General features: G+C 37.8%; 1 protein-coding gene across 1 annotated transcript in view; it reads right to left on the reverse strand.

Annotated features, from left to right (window-relative positions):
- The window catches only part of LOC131207649 (roundabout homolog 2-like), a 22,378-nt gene extending 4,015 nt beyond the window's left edge, over nucleotides 1–18,363 (reverse strand). Inside the window, exons 1-6 of the mRNA XM_058200272.1 lie at nucleotides 18,285–18,363; nucleotides 5,921–6,114; nucleotides 5,135–5,237; nucleotides 898–1,051; nucleotides 494–624; nucleotides 285–425 (exon numbers count right to left, since the gene is read on the reverse strand). Of these exons, the coding sequence (XP_058056255.1) occupies nucleotides 285–425; nucleotides 494–624; nucleotides 898–1,051; nucleotides 5,135–5,237; nucleotides 5,921–6,114; nucleotides 18,285–18,363 (802 nt within the window). The remainder of the gene's footprint in view (nucleotides 1–284; nucleotides 426–493; nucleotides 625–897; nucleotides 1,052–5,134; nucleotides 5,238–5,920; nucleotides 6,115–18,284) is intronic.
- Nucleotides 18,364–19,845: the final 1,482 nt, after the last annotated feature.

Consider the following 19,845-nt stretch of genomic DNA (forward strand, 5'->3'; position numbering starts at 1 on the left):
TAATTCAAATTTTGCTAACATATATAATCGGTAGGCTTAGCTAAGCAAACCTGACGAACAGTAAAGTTCGGAAATTACGAATTTTACAATACTGCAGTATTACAGTATACAATATTTATGTATAGCAACAGTGTACAATGTTAGTGACCAGACTTTTGAGTGGCCAGTGCATAGACATCACAGATAGTATCATATCACTCTTGTTGCCGTATACCTAGTTAAATCATCCTTAGTCCGGTTCCGTTTCCGGTAACCGAGCAATGAAATGTGCGGCAAATACGTACCTAGAGGCATATTTCCACCAGATGCCGACCTCCTCCAAAGAACATCCGGTAGAGGTTCGCCTCCGACCCGACATTGGAACACGACCGAACTACCTGCCACGACCGTGTGGTTCTGTGGCCCTCGTATCAGGAAGGGTTTCACTGCAAAACATCGATCACTGATTAACAACAAACAGTGAATATTTATTAAAATAGTTTGCTCAGCTTACCATGTACCCGCAAAAAAGCTACAGTCGATTCCCGAACACCGACGATATTTTTGGCGACACACTGATATCGACCATCGTCGGACTGGCGAGCATCTTGTATTGCCAGATTACCCCCGTCAACGATGCGGATCCTGAAAATAGTGATTTATTTTAAAACGACGCGTTCCGTGCGCCACGCGGAGCGAGGGTTAAAAACAAATGTCAATGTTAATGTCCCTTTGGCAATGATCGGTAATAAAGTAAGAATCTATTTGAATATGAAGTTAGTAAAGATATTGCAGTAGCAGGCTATTTAGGCGTAACATCGTAACATTTTATGTCAAAATTTGGGAAAAATTTGTAATTTTGCAGCAGGGTGGTTATTACGTGAATATTTGGTCTTGATTGCAGCAGTATGAACTTACCGTTTTGTATTAGCCAAATCTAAAGTTTGACCATTTTTGCGCCAGAAAACCGTGGGCTCTGGTGATCCCCTCGGAGGACCACATTCTAGTAACACTGTTTCACCTTGGGCGACTCTTGTATTCTGTGGCTCTAACCGAAACTCCTCTCGCAAAACTGAAATAAAAAAGAGCAGGAAAACGTTGCCCAAATGAATATTAATAAATAAATAGGTTTAGTCGAAACGTCATGAATTCGTTCCATATGCCACGTGGTTTTGAAAGGACTGAGCGTACGGATAAAGATGCGTGTACGCGTCCAGAACAACAAAGTCTTAATCCTACTATCGTACTACCGGACAGACTAGACTACCGGGGTTTGTAGGACAGCTTCGTAAACGTGAAATATCGAGCATGACGGCACGAAGTAGTATTTAAGAAAAGAAGACGATACCCAGTAAGGAAAACTGAACTCAGCGAAAAATATGCTTAACGCATCCTCAATGAAATGAATGACCAGGCTTAACTCTGGTCGTGATTTTCCTAGCCAAAAATATCTAAGACGCTTGGCTGCAAATGGAACAGGGCCTCTAACGAGACATGCGCTGCTTTGCCGATTACAATGTAAGGAACGTGACTCGCAAAACTTTTCCATAACCAATCTCTCACGCACGGTAATCTTAGCTCTTATCCTTATTACAGAGTATTCCTGCCTCAGGGTAAATGGCTACATTTTTTGTAGCTATTTCTTTTGTATCCTATGAAGCGCGGAATATTAAACCGTGATGAGTTAGTTACGATTTAGTTTATTCAAAGCTTATATAGCACGGTCATTGAGTGGGTACCAATAGGTGCAAATATATCTTCACCGTCCTCCCAATCGTTCGAGTAACGCGTCATTATGAAATAAGCCATATTGTAAGAGAGACCCAAAAATCATTTGTCGAATATCATAATTCCTATGACTTATAGAAAATAAATTGAATGGACTTGTAGATAATATTGAAAATCTTGGATTTTTTTACGCTACCGTCTAAGGAACATTATTCCTCTATGACCTAAACCTCAAGTAACAATATGCAAAACAAAATTATCCTTGACCAACAAAAATTCACTTCTTACGTAGTTTCAGAACAGGAAATATAGGTGGCGTTAATTAAGCACTTTCATACTAATTTCAACTCGTCAACGATTAATACGGCCCAATCCGTTCTTCTGTAATTAGTTATGATTGGTAAACAAACGGACTATTCCGTTTTCTGATTGGATTGTAGATTGTAGCACAATTTCACAGCATTTTGTTTATTGAACGCCCCCTTTGTCCTCAAGGTCGGAAGGGTGCTACATTTCCAGGCATGTACTACAAACTGCCTGCCTGTACTGTGCGCTTACTAGCGCGCTTAACTAGTTCATTTTTCCATGGAAGGGAAAATCCAGGTTTTTTCAGCAGCATTTTATAGTTGTGGTTATCAAGACGGAGAATAAAAGAGAAAAAATAAAATAAAGAATAAAAGGTTATCAAGACGGAGAAAAGAAGAAAGAGAACACGGCAATTTGTATATTTGTTTGTCCGATATTTTTTAGTCTAACTGCCTTTAGTCAATTTGAGCCGTATGCTCAGAAAACTTCTCTTGTATTTAGTCTTTGTAGGATTGTAGAGATGCTTACACAAATTACCGTGAAGTGTTTGCGTAAAATTTGCATAGCCTTTGCTTTAAGGAAAACATATAAAAGTAATAAAATCGATCTAATTTTACATTTTAAACGGTTTTCACAAATGAGTGTTTAAACACAGGAGGAAAGTTATTTGTAGACGTATTCGCACCGCCAGCCTACATGTCCATCTCCTAAAAAAATTATATTCGACGTCCTTGCACGGAACAAAGAATACTTTTTTCACCGTCACCTATTTGGTGCGCGTATTCTGATCCCAACGATGGTGTCTCAGCACAGTTGCAGACGGGTTTTCCTCTGCATTTGCTCACACACTGTTACTTGGTATTGGCGTTACTGGCGTCACTTTTCAGTGATGTTGCATATTTTATGGCTCATCTACATTCTCTGGGTGCACACCATATCGTCTGAGCTCATACTGCAGGCGTAGTGTAAGAAGTTAACGTATAGGTGAACACCAGGAATAAATATCCTTGTCTAAAATGTATTCACAGGCTACACAATTTCAAACGTGCGTTAGCGTGCCATTAAGAAATATGCGTAATGACAGGTGGCTTCTAGTCTGTAAACAGTTGGTTATAGTATCAAAACGATTGATTTGCCATCGCCCAGCACTTACGAAACATAAGTTAAGTTTATCAATTTATGTGAGATGTTGTATTTTACAATAAAATAAATACTGAAAAATAAAATAAATGAGCATACAAGCAAATGCTCTAAACATACGAATTCATTATAAAGGTTGTTGTTTATGTTCCCAACATACAATTTTCGGCGAATGCTGTTGACGAAAAATAATATTAGCACAAAAGGATTGCATTAGTGCATAACCGTACGTAAACAACTGAGACCCTTTTATTTATGAGCAGAGCTCGAATAAATATTCTGTCACAGTTTTATCCTGGAAAACGCTCTATGCTGCTATTATTCTTCGTACGCTTCGATGATTTTCTTTTGCCTCTTCTATCAAAATACATTTCCCTAGCACGCTCAACGGTGCACCTTATATTGGTGCAATTTTGATATCATCTCACCCAAGCACTCGTAGTCTCACCCAACGACCCCTTCATAAATATATTTGACTCTAATGTAATGCAATGTTTCCTGTAAAACCTTCTTTCTGCGACAGGCCACCGTAATCATTTTTACGTTTTTTACAATTTTTTGTTTTAGTCGTTTTTATGAAAAGTTATTTTTTGGACATCGGAAATGTCAGTATTCGTTGAAAGTTATAGTTGTTACTGTAATTATTAAGAAAGAGACATACTATTAAGAAAGAGAAGATTTTGTTCCAAAAAAGTTTAATTGGAAACAAAACGTTTACGGTTTATCGTATGTTTCTGGAACACATTTTATGCATGCACGAAAAGGATTTTTTATTCACATTCACAATTTCGTTTCATTTCATGAAGTAAAATACCATTGCTTCCTGCTGGCATTCCCCATGATTGGAGGAGACGAATAAAAGCATCGTTTTTGCTAGATCGCAAACTCAAACGTAAAATTGCATGTCTCAAGCAGCGCTCCATAAATAGCTTCAAGTAGCACAGGTGCCACTAGATTCTATGCTTCTGACATAAACGTTTTCTATGCAGAAAACAAACATTTAGCTATGAATGAAATCTGAACTGCATTACCGTTACGATAGCGTGAGCCATTAATCTTTGGCTTTGACATTCGTTTTATTAGAATCGTCACTGGTGGCATACCCAGCGAAAGTATGAATGTTTTCAGAATTTCTGTTTCAACGTCGAAAACCAAGGTAACAGAATGTTCCTAAATGTTGTCCGAAAGTCAATGATTTATATCTTAGTTTTCCAACTAGAAAGAACAAGGTAGAAAAAGAGGGGAAAAATCACACCTTGTTTCATCCTGTCTATCCTGCTTGCTCTTTCTTCTGAATTGATAGTCACTTACGTTTCCGTCGTTGTTGTTATTACCATAAGAAATATTTTGAATATGGAGCTTCTTTCGTTTATTTTAGTTTGCTGGTTTATCGTTAATTTTATTTTTTGTTGGTCAATTTTGACCTATGTGTTCGTTGGTTGTAAAACGGTCGGTGGTTGTATGTAATTGCCGGATAAAAAGTAGAATCACTTATCATGGCAGAGGCCCAAAGAAGAAAAAGAAATTTTTGAACTGCTGAGAATTTAAGTTTTTGTGGGTTGAGCTTTGTCCATGATTAGTCGTGCCTGATTTTTAGTGGAACAAAGCGGTCGATTTGTAAGGTGATAATTTCTTGCTCTCGTCTCGCTGTAGCAGGTGTGGTAAACATTATATTTATGTGACCTACGACGTAAGTTGCACTTCCTATGACTATTGCTAACAAACCTTTAACGAACCTTTCGTTTTCCGATTTGAACTTTTTTGTATGCCTGTGGGCAAGACTCTACCCAAAAACCATGAATTGGCGTTAGTACTGCCGAATTTTCACGCGATTTGGGCTCACACTTTCATTAGGTATTTAATATGGTCTGAAAGTTTTGTTTTGCGCGGACACAATAAGAAATGTCTGCTCCTGACAACTTAAGCTACTGGTTTCCGTTGTTATTTAGTTATTGCTATATACTTAGTCTCTAGTACCTACCAGACACTTGAAGAGTCGCGTTACGACTTCTCGCTGTTCCAAGTTCGCTAGACGCTTCGCACCAATACACGCCGGAGTCGCTTTCACGACGTGAGTGCACGACCTGGAAAATCAAACATCATCTCATTACCAAAGTTCAACTTATCTGGCCGAGTGTCCATATAGGCATTTGCAAATAAAAAAAAACTATGTGAAAAAATGTATTGAACATCGATCTTAGTATACGATTATAACTGTTGTTATTTTACGGGGCATTTTCAAAAACTTATATCCAAAAATACTATCCTTTGAACAAGGGCTCAATGTTCTTCCAACTAAACGAGGTGTCCTATGCCTGCGTAGACAGTAAGCATACAACATTTACTGCTACTATAAAAATTCTTTACGCAACTGCAGATTGAAGGTATTACAGTTGTGTGTGATGCATAAGAATTGAATAATTGTTTGCCGCTTATGTGATGTTAATAATCCAGCATTAGAATCGAAAAAATAATAGTTTTTAACGATAGAAATGGAAAAAACAAACCGTAAAACAAATGTTTAGGAAAGGAATATCGAAAACACGAAAGGAAACACTTCCGAAATATCAGGTATCCACCCTACTTGATGCTGGTGCTCATGATAATGTAACGACCTGCGGCAAATATATTGCTCGGAATCGAAAGGATGGAAATTGAAAATTGGAAGGCACAACAATTGGGATATACATACAGCTCTGTCCGTTCCTCTAATATAAAATAATCGATAGTAGGGACTAAGTGTAGAACAGGGACTGTGTTTTCTTACCTTTAAAAAAAATAAACCTCCAGCGGGCAACATGATTTTGCGGGAACCCTGTTCGGCTTTAATCGGCTCACCATCCTTGTACCAAGTAATTATTGGTACCGGTGTGCCTTCTGCCTTGCAGTTCAACGTGGCTGGCTCATGACGAGGCACTATCACGTCTAAAGGATGTTCGGTAATTTTGGGGATCTCGGAGACTGGAAAAACAAGAAGATAGAATCATTATAAAACTAAATGGAGATGAATGTTTATGATAATGTCAATATGGATAATACATTGATAAAATAAATGTTTGTCGCAAATAAATATTGTATGTCGCAGTGTGACTACGAAGCTATGGTCGAACATGATGCGAAAGATTGATGGGATCAACAACACCAAATAACAGTCAATTACTATTACAATCCTCTCAGTTTATCAAGAAAGAAAAAGAACTCCACAGATTGTAGAACACTAGAAAACAACGCAAATCGCTTATGCGTTAGCAGCACGTGAAGCTGATTCTTGATAGAGTCTGTTATTTTCGGAAACACCTGTATCAAAAAGACATCTGAACCTGATAAGATGAGCACACGCCGGTCAGCGGGGAAATCCTAGGAGTTGCCTAAGCACATGGTGTGCTCAAGGAAGTAGTTGGAGATGTAGTTCGTATAGATCAGATCGTATAGAACATCGTATATAGATCGTATAGATCCTATAGATCGTATAGAGAACATAGAACGTATAGGATCGTATAGAACACACAGATCGATGTTCGAAAATGAACAAACATTTGTCGGAAGTAGTGCGTGCACATCGCGGCTGGAAATAAACCCGTGCGGATCAGAAATTAGAGAAACCGAAGCACCTGTATCGGACCGAGATCGAGAAAAGGAACAATTTGAAGGGTATTATACACTCCAGTTCGTTCCTCTACAATTGAAAACATAAATCAATATCGCGGGCCATCGCGGACCTAATCATACTAGAAACTATTGCAAATAAAAACGGTAGCAAAATATATCGATGCCCTCAGGTTTAGTCTTAGTTTTCCCTTTTGTCTTATTCTCGCTCTCTGCTTATGGGACAGTCTATGGGGGGCGTAGCTGAACTTAATATATTCCTTCAAGAAGTGGATTTATCTAAATTTTCGTTACATGTAGAATATACAAAATTTGTGTTCGATTTATTAAATACTGCCACATTCTGAAATACTTTATGATTCATGACACAAATCAATTTGAAACAATGAGCTATAAAAAATTTAACTAAACGAAGAGCGTAATACATACAAAAATGACAGATATTGGCATAAAAATATTCGAGCAACATCTTATTCTGTTTTAAGAGTAATCCAATTACTTTTAAAATAAATAAAAAGTCGCATAATAGGTCACAGCTATAGAATTGTGTTGTGTATTTTAAGATTCCAAAGATATTTTGTTTTTATTTTTATTAATAAACACGAGAAAACTTCCCTAGCGAACCAACTGAAGAGCGAATGTGGTATGAAAACAGGACCGAACAGGTTTGAAAATGATAACGCAAGGAACCAAAATACACAGTACATATAGTTCCAAAGTTTTCATTCAACAATGCTGTTATTGTAAAAGATGGCTGCTCCATTCGCGTTTGCAAGACGATGCTTCCGCATACTCATACAGCTTACGCTAATTAGCAAAACGCATTTGGCCGACGTGTTGCTTTAAACTTAGTACACCATACTTCTCGACAGACGCAAACATTTTCCGAGTATACCAAAATAGAATTTGAACAAAAATCGCACATTTATTTCCATGGTACAAACAACTAACATCTACAAATACATTTTTACGGCACATAGAATCACGGACAAAATCAGACAATGCATATTTTTTGCATTGTTGCATTGTAGTTGCATTGTAATTAAAAATAACAATCAACATATTTGTTTGTTACACTTAATCCATTGTCACAATCGCATTCCCTTTTCAGACGGCTTACTATTACATTTACAATTATCAAACAAACGAGCTTTACTTATTTTCGATTATGTTTTTATAGTTAAATAAAGAGCCAAAATTGATTGTACATGTTTGTTGCTTTAAGTCTTAAACGAGTTTCTTTCGTCGTGTTTTATTATTGCAGAGGTCCATGATTATATTCTAATCAATGTTGACGCTTTTTTGTGGGGTTGGTTAGGTTTGCTGTCGATTAGAATTAAAACAGTAGGTAGCAATAATTACAAAAAAGCTAACGATTTTACTTATTGCATCACATAAAATAGTTCATTCATAATAATAATTCACTAATAATAACAATTCACTCAATTTTACACAATGCATTTTACTGTGGTAGATATAATTGTGTTTCATCAGCTTTATTATCTGCACATGTGCCTAAAGGTGGTGTATTTCGGTAAGATTCCAAATAAGAGGAAACAAAGCTTGTTGCACCTTGTAATTTTCAAACGTAAAATACAAAATCGCCAAAAGATAAAAATAGACATCACATTTAATTTCCGGAATACAAGCAATTCAGGAATACATAAAATATTTTCTGCATGTGTAAAGTTTCAGCTAGAAGGTATAGAAAGCAGTTAACTGTGATCCCTGGATCACTTTTATTTGAACAAGTAATAGAAATATATACTTTATACATATTTTGCATACTGATTGAACGGTTTTTACATTGTATATTTATTTTATATTCACAATAATTAGCATGCTTCTGCAAATTGCTACTTCTTCACTACGTTCGATTGGACATCTCCAAGAAAACACGAGCACAGATCATTGTTTATTGTTTGAGCAAAGTGATGAGATGCAAACCGCTCGATCTTTGTTGAACATGTCATACCACACGTTTGAACCTTAAATCGTTAGGCAAAGTTTTGTTTCCACTACCAAATAAACACCAATTAGTAAATATCGAAGTTGAGCAGAAAGTGACTCACTATTTACTCAGACAGTAGGCTCAGGCTCAGACAGTATCCACAAATTTTCATTCGCTTCTTGAGGCTGATCAATTTACTCACCTCACCACCAAATTTACAAATATGCCACCAACTCAACTTTCTTTCATTAAAATAATCCATTTGACCACCCTGTACATTCCTTTTCTCTCTCTTCACGGCGTTCTTTCTTTTTTTCGAATAAGCAATAAGCATCGTTTGTTTGATTTAAAATACCACCAGCACCTAAATGTTGTTCGTGTTCGCTCTAAACAAACTGAAAGTACGTATCAGAACGAGCTGAACGAAACAATTGGAGTAAATAAACTCTGTCAATCTTCGGACTTCCTGCAGCTGGACAGTTACTTTTTGATGAGCTTTTATCTTGCCCCTACTTAATTAGCGTTTCTGGTATTTTCATTATTTGCAGTAACCATTTATTTCTGCGTTTTACTGCTTCCACCTTGATGTTGACAAAAGACAAACCTTTTTACAAATGTAAACTGAGCTCTTCGATGTCTTCGATGTCTCTTCGAACAAGGAAGATTCGGAAATTTTTTTAAAGGCTGCTTACAATTCTACGATACGATTTAATGATGTGCTATGCAGAAATCTTTTTGTTTTGGTTTCTTTCAATTTATTTCAAACAATTCAATGTTTAGTAAATCTGTTATGTTCTAAAAATGGGATAAACCAAATCCAATAAACTGCTCCATCAACGGGAGGCAATATCAATGGGACTCTTGAAATTCATTTAAATTTGTTTATTCAAATTTTGTTTGAGCAGTTTGATCACTTTTTTCATTTCTTAGTCTGTTTGCTTATTTCTCACTACTGTCTGCCATTCTTCGATTCTTCAAATCAGGTAGAAATAAGAAGGGTTATTATTCAAAAGTCAACACACCATGTTTTCAACAAATCGGAATGAGAGTTTTGCGAACTTTCGTTGTTTTTGTGTCAGTGTGCTTCTGATGAATGGGCTTTTATCTCAAGACCGACTGGCGAATGAAACGTTTTACAAATATTATAGATAGAACTTTTAGTGAACAAAAACAGAATAAGCCACAGTGAAAACCCTTCTTGCTTTAACATCTATTTCTATTTCATAATGAAGGTTCGTTGTAAAAACAAGTCTGACGTTGTACGAACAAGCTACCACATTCTTTCTTAACCTTAAATTGATAAATTTAGTCAGCAGCATAAGACAATCTGAAGGAGCCTTTTTCCATTTTTCAACAGTATCTATGGGAGCTGTTCTTTAAGGACTAACTTGCTCAACGTTTCGTTCTCAACCCCTTATTGGGGGAAACCCTTCTAACGAACCAACGAAAACACTCAGCATTTCTCTACGACACAGTTCAACAAAAATCCTTTTACGTTTAAGAGAAGCTTGAAGCAGTCTTTCGAAAAAACGAAATGTAAGGGAACTTTTGGTCATCAGTTTGTTTCGCAGAAACCGGAACATCAACGTTTGAAATAGGTACAGATGGGCACATTTTGTACATACTCTTTCCAAGTATGCAAATATACAATACTGCGGTGGGCTTTGGGAATACATGAAAGGGCTGTCTACTACCGGTATTTTCAATTTAATAAACCTGCACTGATGAGACCATTTCGCTTTTGTACTACGGTCTGGCATTATGTGTTCCCACGCAGGGTTGACGTTCAGTTAGGCCAAGCAAAATATATCACGTTACGATCCTTACGGTTGTATAAATTTTTTACACATTCTGATTTCGTAATTTTTCTTCGAATCTTTGAAATCATGGAAATATAAGAAAAAAAATTAAATTTCATTGCATAAATCAGTATTCCATTATTTTTAAATCTAAAATTGATTTTTTTTGTTGCATACAGTTTTTGCAAACTAACCATCAACGAATAGCAACGCTGCTTGAAAACTTTAATTTTTCTTGCTTGATCAATTTAAACATAACATTTTTTCCCCAAAGCTTATGATATTTTCCGCTTAGTTCGGAAGTTTATTCTCTTATCCGAGATTTGATTTATAGTATGACTAGTCTATCCTTCGATCTTCGCAGCTCCCAAAATTGTTATAGGTATAAATTCGGACGTTCGTTACAATCAAAATTTTGAAATCGTTTTAAGATATGATATCGAACAAATTGCTTCATATTTGGGTTATGGAAACAAGTGACGGAAATCACGGTTGACCCACCGGAGCCTAGCGCAGCGTTCGCGTTGCACGACAATGGAAATTGCGTAAAGTTCGTTGTTGTAGTGATTTCTCCATTATCTCTCCGCATATTTGGGGCGAAATATCAATCTGAGCATCTTTCTCTCCGACGCGATTAAGAGCGTTTCGTCAGTTTTGGACAGAGTCCATGACTTCGATGCTTCGATTTGTTGGACTATAAAAGTTTTTTATAACCCCCGCCGATCGTCGAACGCCTCGACACGATATGTGAGCGAAACGGTGATCACAAACTGTAGAACGACCTGTTGGCTGCTCAATCCCTATCTAAGCATGAGCTACATCGGAGAGCCGTTGACCTATAATGCCTATGTTATCAGCATAGGCCAGGATCTGGCTGGAGTTGAAGTTTTTGGTTTCTGAGGACTCCACTTCAAAGTCCCGGATGGCTTGCTTTAGCACGGTGTTGAAGAGGAGTCAAGCTAGGTCATCTAGGCTAGGCTTGGGGCTTGGTGGTAGCGAAGGTAATAAAGAGCTTTTCATCATCCTTCATTTGCCTCGTGACGTTGGTCATTCAAACAAGTCTGGTAAATTTGGCCGGTGTAACGAAATTAGTCATGGTCTCATACAATTTACTTGGGCTATGGTGCCATATGCGGCCTTGAAATCGATTAAGAGGTAAGATCGATTAAGTTGTCTCGATTGTACACAATCATTTCTTTAAGGATCTGCCGCATGGTGAAAATCTGAATAGTATCTCATTATCTCGGCAACGTATGCGACAAGTCGCTTCAGCAGAACGAGGGAGAAGATCAAATATTCAGGACCAAGGACCAAGCGCTTATCACCTTTTTCACGCATTGTAAAACTTCCTGAGTGATAAGAAATTGAGATCAAGAAAGCATGGAGGAAATAGAATGCTCGAGTTTTCGCCAATAATGACCAAGACGTCTACTAAAGAGGAATTATGAAGGCAACAATTGCTATCTTCGAACAGTGCATTTTTTGACAGTAGAAATCTGAACTTAGTGTTTTACCACATGAAAGCAACTCATAATGAACCACTCCTTTCAAGTCTCACCATATACCCAGTAGAACCTTTCCGTCCGTTAGTCCTGGGTTGGCCACTGGTTAAGCTGCTTCATGGCGCTTAGACCACGATTGTTTTCAGACAGTATTGTCGTATATATGCCACTTATCATTCCCAGTACACATACGTGTAAGAAATGGGTCGATTTCATTCCGTTTCGCCAAGACTTAGAAATTTGAAAGACAGTTAGAAATTTGATGCACACCAAAAATAACTGAAGCGGGTCGACGATACTTCACGAAATATAGATCATTAAAACCATATACCGAGAAAATAATGGATTTCATTTTATGCAACCCAATATTTCATAAGTAAAGCATAGTTGTGCTCCACGAATGCCGTATTTGATATGGGATGTATAACCTTGCCGGTGTTAAGCAGTCATCAGCATAATAAACTTCTACAACTAGAATCTTTGCAGTACAGTTGTTGTATAAACACATAAATATTTACAATCATCTCACACACAATCATAGAATCTCTTGCATTCTTTTAACAATAACGTTTTCTGTGCCTCATCTTCAGGGATTCATTTGCATTTGCGGTAGGAATCGTTCAATGGTACGTGTAGTACCAAGCTGAGTCATATGCTCTGTTTGTTTGAACCCATGAAGTCCCACTTATGCTCAATTGCCAATAGATAGACGCTCAATTGCCATGTCAATCAATCACAAACCAGCAGTGTATCACTGTCTAGATCCAATCTGTTTCATGCACGCAGTTTCTGTTTCATTTGGTGTGGTTGGATTGTTGGTTTGTTTTATGATTTTACTGGGCAAGCACACGACGTATTCTGAAATGCTAGTTGGCTGCAAAAAATCTGAAACGACTTTGAATAAAGTTGATCACAGTTGACCATACAGAGATTTTCACGAGATTTTTAGCCAATTTATATAATTTGTTCAGTTTGTGTCACGCCTATACTGAATTGTACCGCTTTCTAATTCTATCATACGTTTATTTCTTGGATAGTAAAATTAACTAAATATTTTAATTAGAAGATTCAATTACGACGTGTTTTTATTTACTTTTTTAGTTAATTGAATTTTAAATAGAAGAATTCAATAAAGCTCGTCTGCTGTTTACTAAATAATAAACTGTTTATTGGATAATTTCATATACTTTCATATGAAATTATTCATTTAAAAAGTAAAATAGAACGTCATCCACCTCGCCCATACTCATTTGCCGTTGGAAGTGATGGCTGGAGTGATGCCGCTAAAACATCCTTATGAATAATTCGTACTTCGCATCTTGATCCGTTTCTCTGTATCAAACCCTTTGGTGAGTGATATCTTTAAAGCCTTGCCAAAGACAGGATCCAAATCGAACATTTAAAAATTAAACAATGATTTGGAGATCCTTGATTGTACCTTAGTACACTTTCGATTACTATTAGCAGCAAACTTATCGGATACTTTAAGTTCATTCTTCAATACAGACACCTCCTACAGAGGTGGTATAACTAATCTTTAAAGTCTTCGAGAGAGGTGGATGGTGGTAATTGGTGGAGGCTTCGGATACTCCAACTCAACAATCGAACCATGTTTTGAGTCTCACCCAATTTATGCCGTGAAATTGGCTATTATGGCTCTAGTGTGAATCAGCGCAAGCATCTACGAATATTAATTTTATTTTGACGGATATAGCTGCAACACCGTTGAAACCAAACACGACACTTTTGGACATCTTCCTAGTAGCATAAAAGCCTTTAAATTATTATCTTCTTCTTCTATCGGCAACGACCGCTGACCCTCTGAGACCGCTGAGATATCTTATCCTGCACTAGAAACAATGTTGGACTCCATTGCTTTCTGCAACGGTTCGTTTTCACGGACGGGATTGTTGACTCCGCGCCCATGACCACGGGAATCGAACCCATGACCAGCTGCGTGACAATGACGAGCGTTGCAGACTGCTCTACCAACGGGGGCATAACAAATAACCAAAGTAACCATAACCAATAATTGAAGGCTGACTATGAGTAACAAGTCAACGAAAAACATTATTATATAGATAGTGAAAGTTATAAAAGTTTCGCAAAGCTTGTTTATCAATCAACATTGGCCCTGCTAAAACTTTACAGGAATTACCTGACGTCTTCAATTCAATTCAAGTAAGTCACGTAAAATTAAACAGTTTATGTGACTACACGATACAAACCAAAATTAAACAAAAATTAAACACAAATTTTGCAAACCAAATGGTTCCAAATTTACCAATACTTCCAAAGCTGCTTTTCCTGTGTGTCGTTTGTCTGTGTGCGAGAGATGCGCTCAGCTCCTCCGTTTCTGAATGCCGTTTTGACTGGGACATTGAAAATCAGTGAAAACAAGGCTGGGAAAATGAGCAAAATATGCAGGAAAAGAGAGACAGACAAACGAAACGCGTTTGCGCTCAAGAATCGAACTCTTCGTCATCTACACACAAGCAGTAATCGCACCCTTCTGGATTTTACACGGTTGCATCGCTCCTCTACCCAACTTCGCCTTTGACCAGAATTGGAATCATCGAACACATCAACCCCGCACACGAGGATTCAATCGTCAATGCACGCTTCTATTCGCAATAAGGGTTTTGTGAAGATTTTAAACTTGTTGAGGACTCGCCAAACCCAAGTAGATGAAGAATATAGGCTGTAATTGTCAGCCAATGTAAGAGATTGTTTGCCAGTATTTCGTATGAGTATTGGACATAATTAAAGTTAAGCAAAATTGTAAAATGGATTGTTGATAGAATTGAAAACAGTTATCTTCAAAGTTTGAACTGTTAGATAATCGTCAACAATTTTTTTGACAGTAAAACTAATTGCAAGATCCGGCCAAATTTGAGCTACAAACACCATAAAAGCCGAGCAAACTGATGGACCCTGCTGCTTTTCACCGTATTTGGCTTAATAAAGAAAGCTTTGATATAAAGTAGTTTCATGGTGCGTTAAAGATGTAGTCGAATTTAATCCTAATCGGATGCTCTAGTTTTCTATGGCCAGTTTTAGTACTTCTATTCAACAAGACTTTCTTGTTTGCATCTCTCGTAGGTATTCGTTTTTTGGGGCGTTAATTGAGGGGCGAGTGACCAAATGGAGGAAGTAATAATAACCTTAATGGAGTTTGTATTGAATTAACACACCGAGCATGCAGGAAAACCGACCTTTGTGAACAGCTGTAGCCGAATATCGTTATCCATCATATATTTTCGTTTAATTAATGGACGATGGACGATGGCCGAAAACACAATGTGACGGCTATTGGTAAATGTGATTTGAAGACATGGTGTAGATGATCGTAAACCTCATGGGCTTCGGATGGTTCCTTTATATCGTAACTTTTGGGAACTAAGTGAAAATCTGCTTCAACCTATTATGTCTGGAATTCAATACTAGCCCGCTCAATAGGTTTGGCGCTTCAATAACAAAGGCTGCTGCCAACCCATTTTTTTTGTTCACATGGAACGTATGCGAAGTTTCATTTCAATCTATCACATCATTCTTTGTTTAGAAAAAATACTGAATGTCGTATTGGAAAATTGTCGAGTGACTGAAAGAGATTTATAAAAAGTATAAGGCCTAGCCTAGTATAGGATGAAGCTGTGCCCAAAATGGCCGCAATAATTGAACAAAAACGCAAACGAATCCAACTTTCTCGACAACATTTAAAGCGTTTTCGAAAGGATAAAGCGGTTTTTGTGTGTCGATTCATCACTATGGACGAGAAATGGGGCTGTCATCAAAACAAGAGGCTAAAGAGTGGTGTGAACCTGTTTCTTCGGCTTCGAAACGAGTCCGTCCGTTTCTAGAAATTGCCCAAGAAGGTGTTAGCATCAGTTTTTTTATGAGAATGGAATTTTGTTAGCGGACTTGCAAACCGCAAAAAGAATAACTTTCGATTGTTGTTGTAACCTTTTAGACCAACTGAAATGCAAAATTCGTGATAAAAGATCCGATTTGCAGGAGAAAAACATTCTCTTTCATCAGGGCAATGCACTCTGCTATAAGATAATTTGGTCCTTAGCGACTTCCATCTGTTTTCAGAAGCAAAAAAATCATGCGTGAAAAGCGTTTTTCATCAAATAATGACGTCGTAACAGCTGCTGAGACCTATTTTGAAGCCCTTCCAGTTTTTCACTTCAGGGATGGAATTTATAAATTGGAGCCTCGTTGGAACAAGCGTATTCGGGAAGACCCTCAGGGAGACCATGCTGAATAATAAACTGTTTTTCAAGCCATAAAAATGTGTTTTTCTTATCGACCCGCACAACTTAATGGCAATAGAATTGCATTGGTATTAGATCTAACCTACTCTCCCCCGTTTCAATTATACCAGAATAGTTTAAATGTTTTTTTGTGTTATACTCTAAATCTGCTTACACAAGTTTCAAACAAAGGCAGTTATTAGGATAAATTTCATTGGGATTTAAGTTCTTTCTAATCACTTGAGACATCATGAATTTCCATTAAAACCACTTGCAATGATCAAGAAATTGATGCATGAACGGAACGGATGCTTGCATTAGCTTGTAACATGTTAAGGCTAGCCCATTAGAATCAGAAGAACATGTTTTAAATTAATTTCTTGTTATATTGCAACTGCGATCGTCTATTTTAAATACGACCCAGTGCGTTCTTCTAAGAAATAAAAAACAAAATACACCCATGTATTGATCCTGGCGTGCAACAAAAACTTCCTCCACTTTCTCCACACTTCCTTTTCATCTACAGGGCCTAAGAAGATTTTGCGGGAAGGTTCATCGTCCGCTATTCCCATGAAATGACCATCATGAATTTTGTCTCGCTTTCGTTTATTCGCAGACCAAGATTACCGGCAGCTTGCTCAATCCCTATTATTATAATGTCTATGTCATCAGCATAAGACTTTTATAAGATGGTCGCTGAAGTCGACACTCCAGTGTCCGGTTGAGCCGCTTCGACGTGACCTTGAACAGTAGGCATGCTAGGTCATCCATTTGGCAGAATACCTTTTGTGTTAGCGGAGAGATTAGACAGGTTGCCATCCTCTCGGGTCGTGACGATGGTTGTGGTCATTCTCTAACATCATTCATTTGGTGAATGTGTCCGTTATTCTGATGCTAGTCAGGTTCATGTACAATTTTACTCATGCCTTGCGATCATATGCGGCTTTGAATTCGATGAAAAAGTGCTGTTGCGAAATCCTAGCTCCCCTTTCGTGTATGAGGTAGATGATGCCGAGATTCCAGTCACAAGACATTGATTCGATATTTTATTCTCTGCTATCTCCCCATTCTGTGCACGCTTGGCTACAAAACCGTCTTTGCCTGGTTATTGCTTAGTCGACGAACGACCCTTCGAATCTTTTCGATTGTCGGTTGCAGAAACAATTTTGCCTCCGCCTGCAGAGTCTCTAGTTGCTCGGTAACTTGACTGCTAAGTAGTTCATACAAATGTTGGGTCTATTGCAAGAGGGATTCTGGCTGGAGCTCTTGGCAAGCCTTTACGCATGCCCTCGTCCTGCGCCGATTTTTCATTGCCCTGTACGTGATATTTTTCCGTTCCTCTACACTGAGCATCGTACCAGACTAATCTGGTCTTTCCTCTACACCCCCTTAAGACTTGTAGGTCATAGTTTTTAGAGAGCTCCTTCTCTGGCTCGTATTCAAGTTTTTAGAGACTGCTTGGTGACTTTCTGTTGTACTTGTGCGAGTTATGATATATCACATCACTTTCGATCACCCAGTTTTGTATCGATGTTGGCCCCTATACCCTACACCCTCTGTACTGATAGTTTCTACCATTGAGTAGACTCGATTGGTGTCGACAATCAATCAATCATTTATTTATTTAACCAAGTGACCAATACGTGAATAAGTCATTTATTCTAGAAGTAGTAGCTCCATCCGGGCCTTTGTGGATGCCTTTCAAATTAAATTTTGCCTCTTCCAATCACCAGGCTCCTTGCGAATGCAAATATCATCAATATGCAACCGTTATCGTTTGTTATCCCATGTAGAATGAGAAAGTGATACATCGGCTTTGAAGTATCTTAAAAAGTCTTTAACTTTTAAAAGTCGTAAACTTTTTTAATCTTAGAAGAACGGACCGTACCGTATTTATCATTGTCTATCATTGTATATCATTGTCTTGACATTCAACACATTTCTACCTTTACTTTAGATTACTGTTCAGTCTGTTTACACTGTTTAGTCTTTGTCGAAAGAATTAATGAGCACTTACCTTTCTCTTGGCCGGCAACTGAACAAAACATGAACAGCAACCAACTTATGAGCAATAGAACTCGCTCGCTGGCAGCCATTTTGTTGCGCAGTTAAAGCAATCACCGTAACTCTTTTCTTTTTTCACTTATTCCGGAAACGAGGCGAATAATAGTGGCGAGACTACTCTTTTGCATTTTATTTCACCTGTGCACATGCGAGGCAGTTCTCACAAGATGTGCTTATTTCCATCTTTCGATGCAATTGGTCATACAACACAAAGCGTGTAACTCAAATCTGTAAGGTCGAGCTTTATAAGTAAAACTTCTCAGAAAAAAACTAGACATTGTTCACTACACTGTTTATGATTTCTTTGGTTTTCATATCGGAAAGTGTAACGCATTTTAGATAGGTTTGCAATACCGAATTCACAATTCATTATCGTCGCATCATATTTAACAACTGCATTATCCATCGCCTGCAATAGCCAAAGAACTATCCTTTGGCTAGATAATTCCATGTAGACATTTTACATTCCCAGAGTCTGAAAATATTGAGAAGAAAATGGTACTATTATTTTACTTTACTATTAGTGGTTTATTACTTTACTGCACAATTGGTTTTAGCGTGTTTAACTAGTTTTTATTTAGCAGATTAGGGTGTTTTTCAGCATTCTACCTTGTACAATAAATATGTGGGGGAAATAAATATCTTGTTTTTGGTGTCTTAAACTCCTATTGTGAGCCGCTAGTTTGAACATTACTCTAGAAAATTGGCCATGCTAGGTTTGCTGGCCGGCTGGCGGCACTTAGCATCAAGTTCCAATGTCTCGCAACAGTCTTGAACGAGGTGTCGTGTTCGCTTTCTGTGGCGATGGCACGCATGTTGACTCGAGCTAAGTAAGAAATAGGACGAGTGTGAAGGTGCTCAACAACCATCCACTTATGTTCCGCCAACACTTAAGCACACAACACCTTTCTTTTGGTTTGCACCGCATTAGTGGTTGTTCACCGTATCTCTTACAATAGGACGTAGTTGTACAGCATCCTAGTTCATATCCTCGGCTTGTTCAAACACATAAGCTCTTCAGTAGCATTAAAAGAGTATTTTTATCACAAAAAATTTTATCACAGAGAAGCTACATTTCAGCTCACCCATTTTTCAACAGGGAATGTTTGTTTCGTTTATATCTGTAACGAATAAAGATTGCAGAATCTTATGCGTAATGTCATGGAGTGATATGCGAATCCTCCATATCCATCTCGACACCGAAACAAGCCCTAATCTATTTCAATGCCCAGAGTGCACAGATTTGGTCAGAGTGGGGAAGAGAGAGAGAACAATGTTTCCTTTTTTTAATGGAAAAGGTGCTTTTCCGATAAGCCTAAAATTTGCTTCAAGAAACAATGCAAGGATGTCGTTTAACAATGATCCAAAAAAGGGTCTCCAGCTAAATCATAGCGAAGAAAACGACTAGTGCTGAAGGGGCTTCCAGATAAGGTCAGAAAGGTACGTAGTTACGTACTGATAAGTATGTTAGAATGAAGAACCATGCAGGCACAATGGGAAAAGCAAATACTCAT

The sequence above is a fragment of the Anopheles bellator genome, chromosome 2, assembly GCF_943735745.2.
Source record: "Anopheles bellator chromosome 2, idAnoBellAS_SP24_06.2, whole genome shotgun sequence".
Taxonomy (NCBI): Eukaryota; Metazoa; Arthropoda; class Insecta; order Diptera; family Culicidae; genus Anopheles; species Anopheles bellator.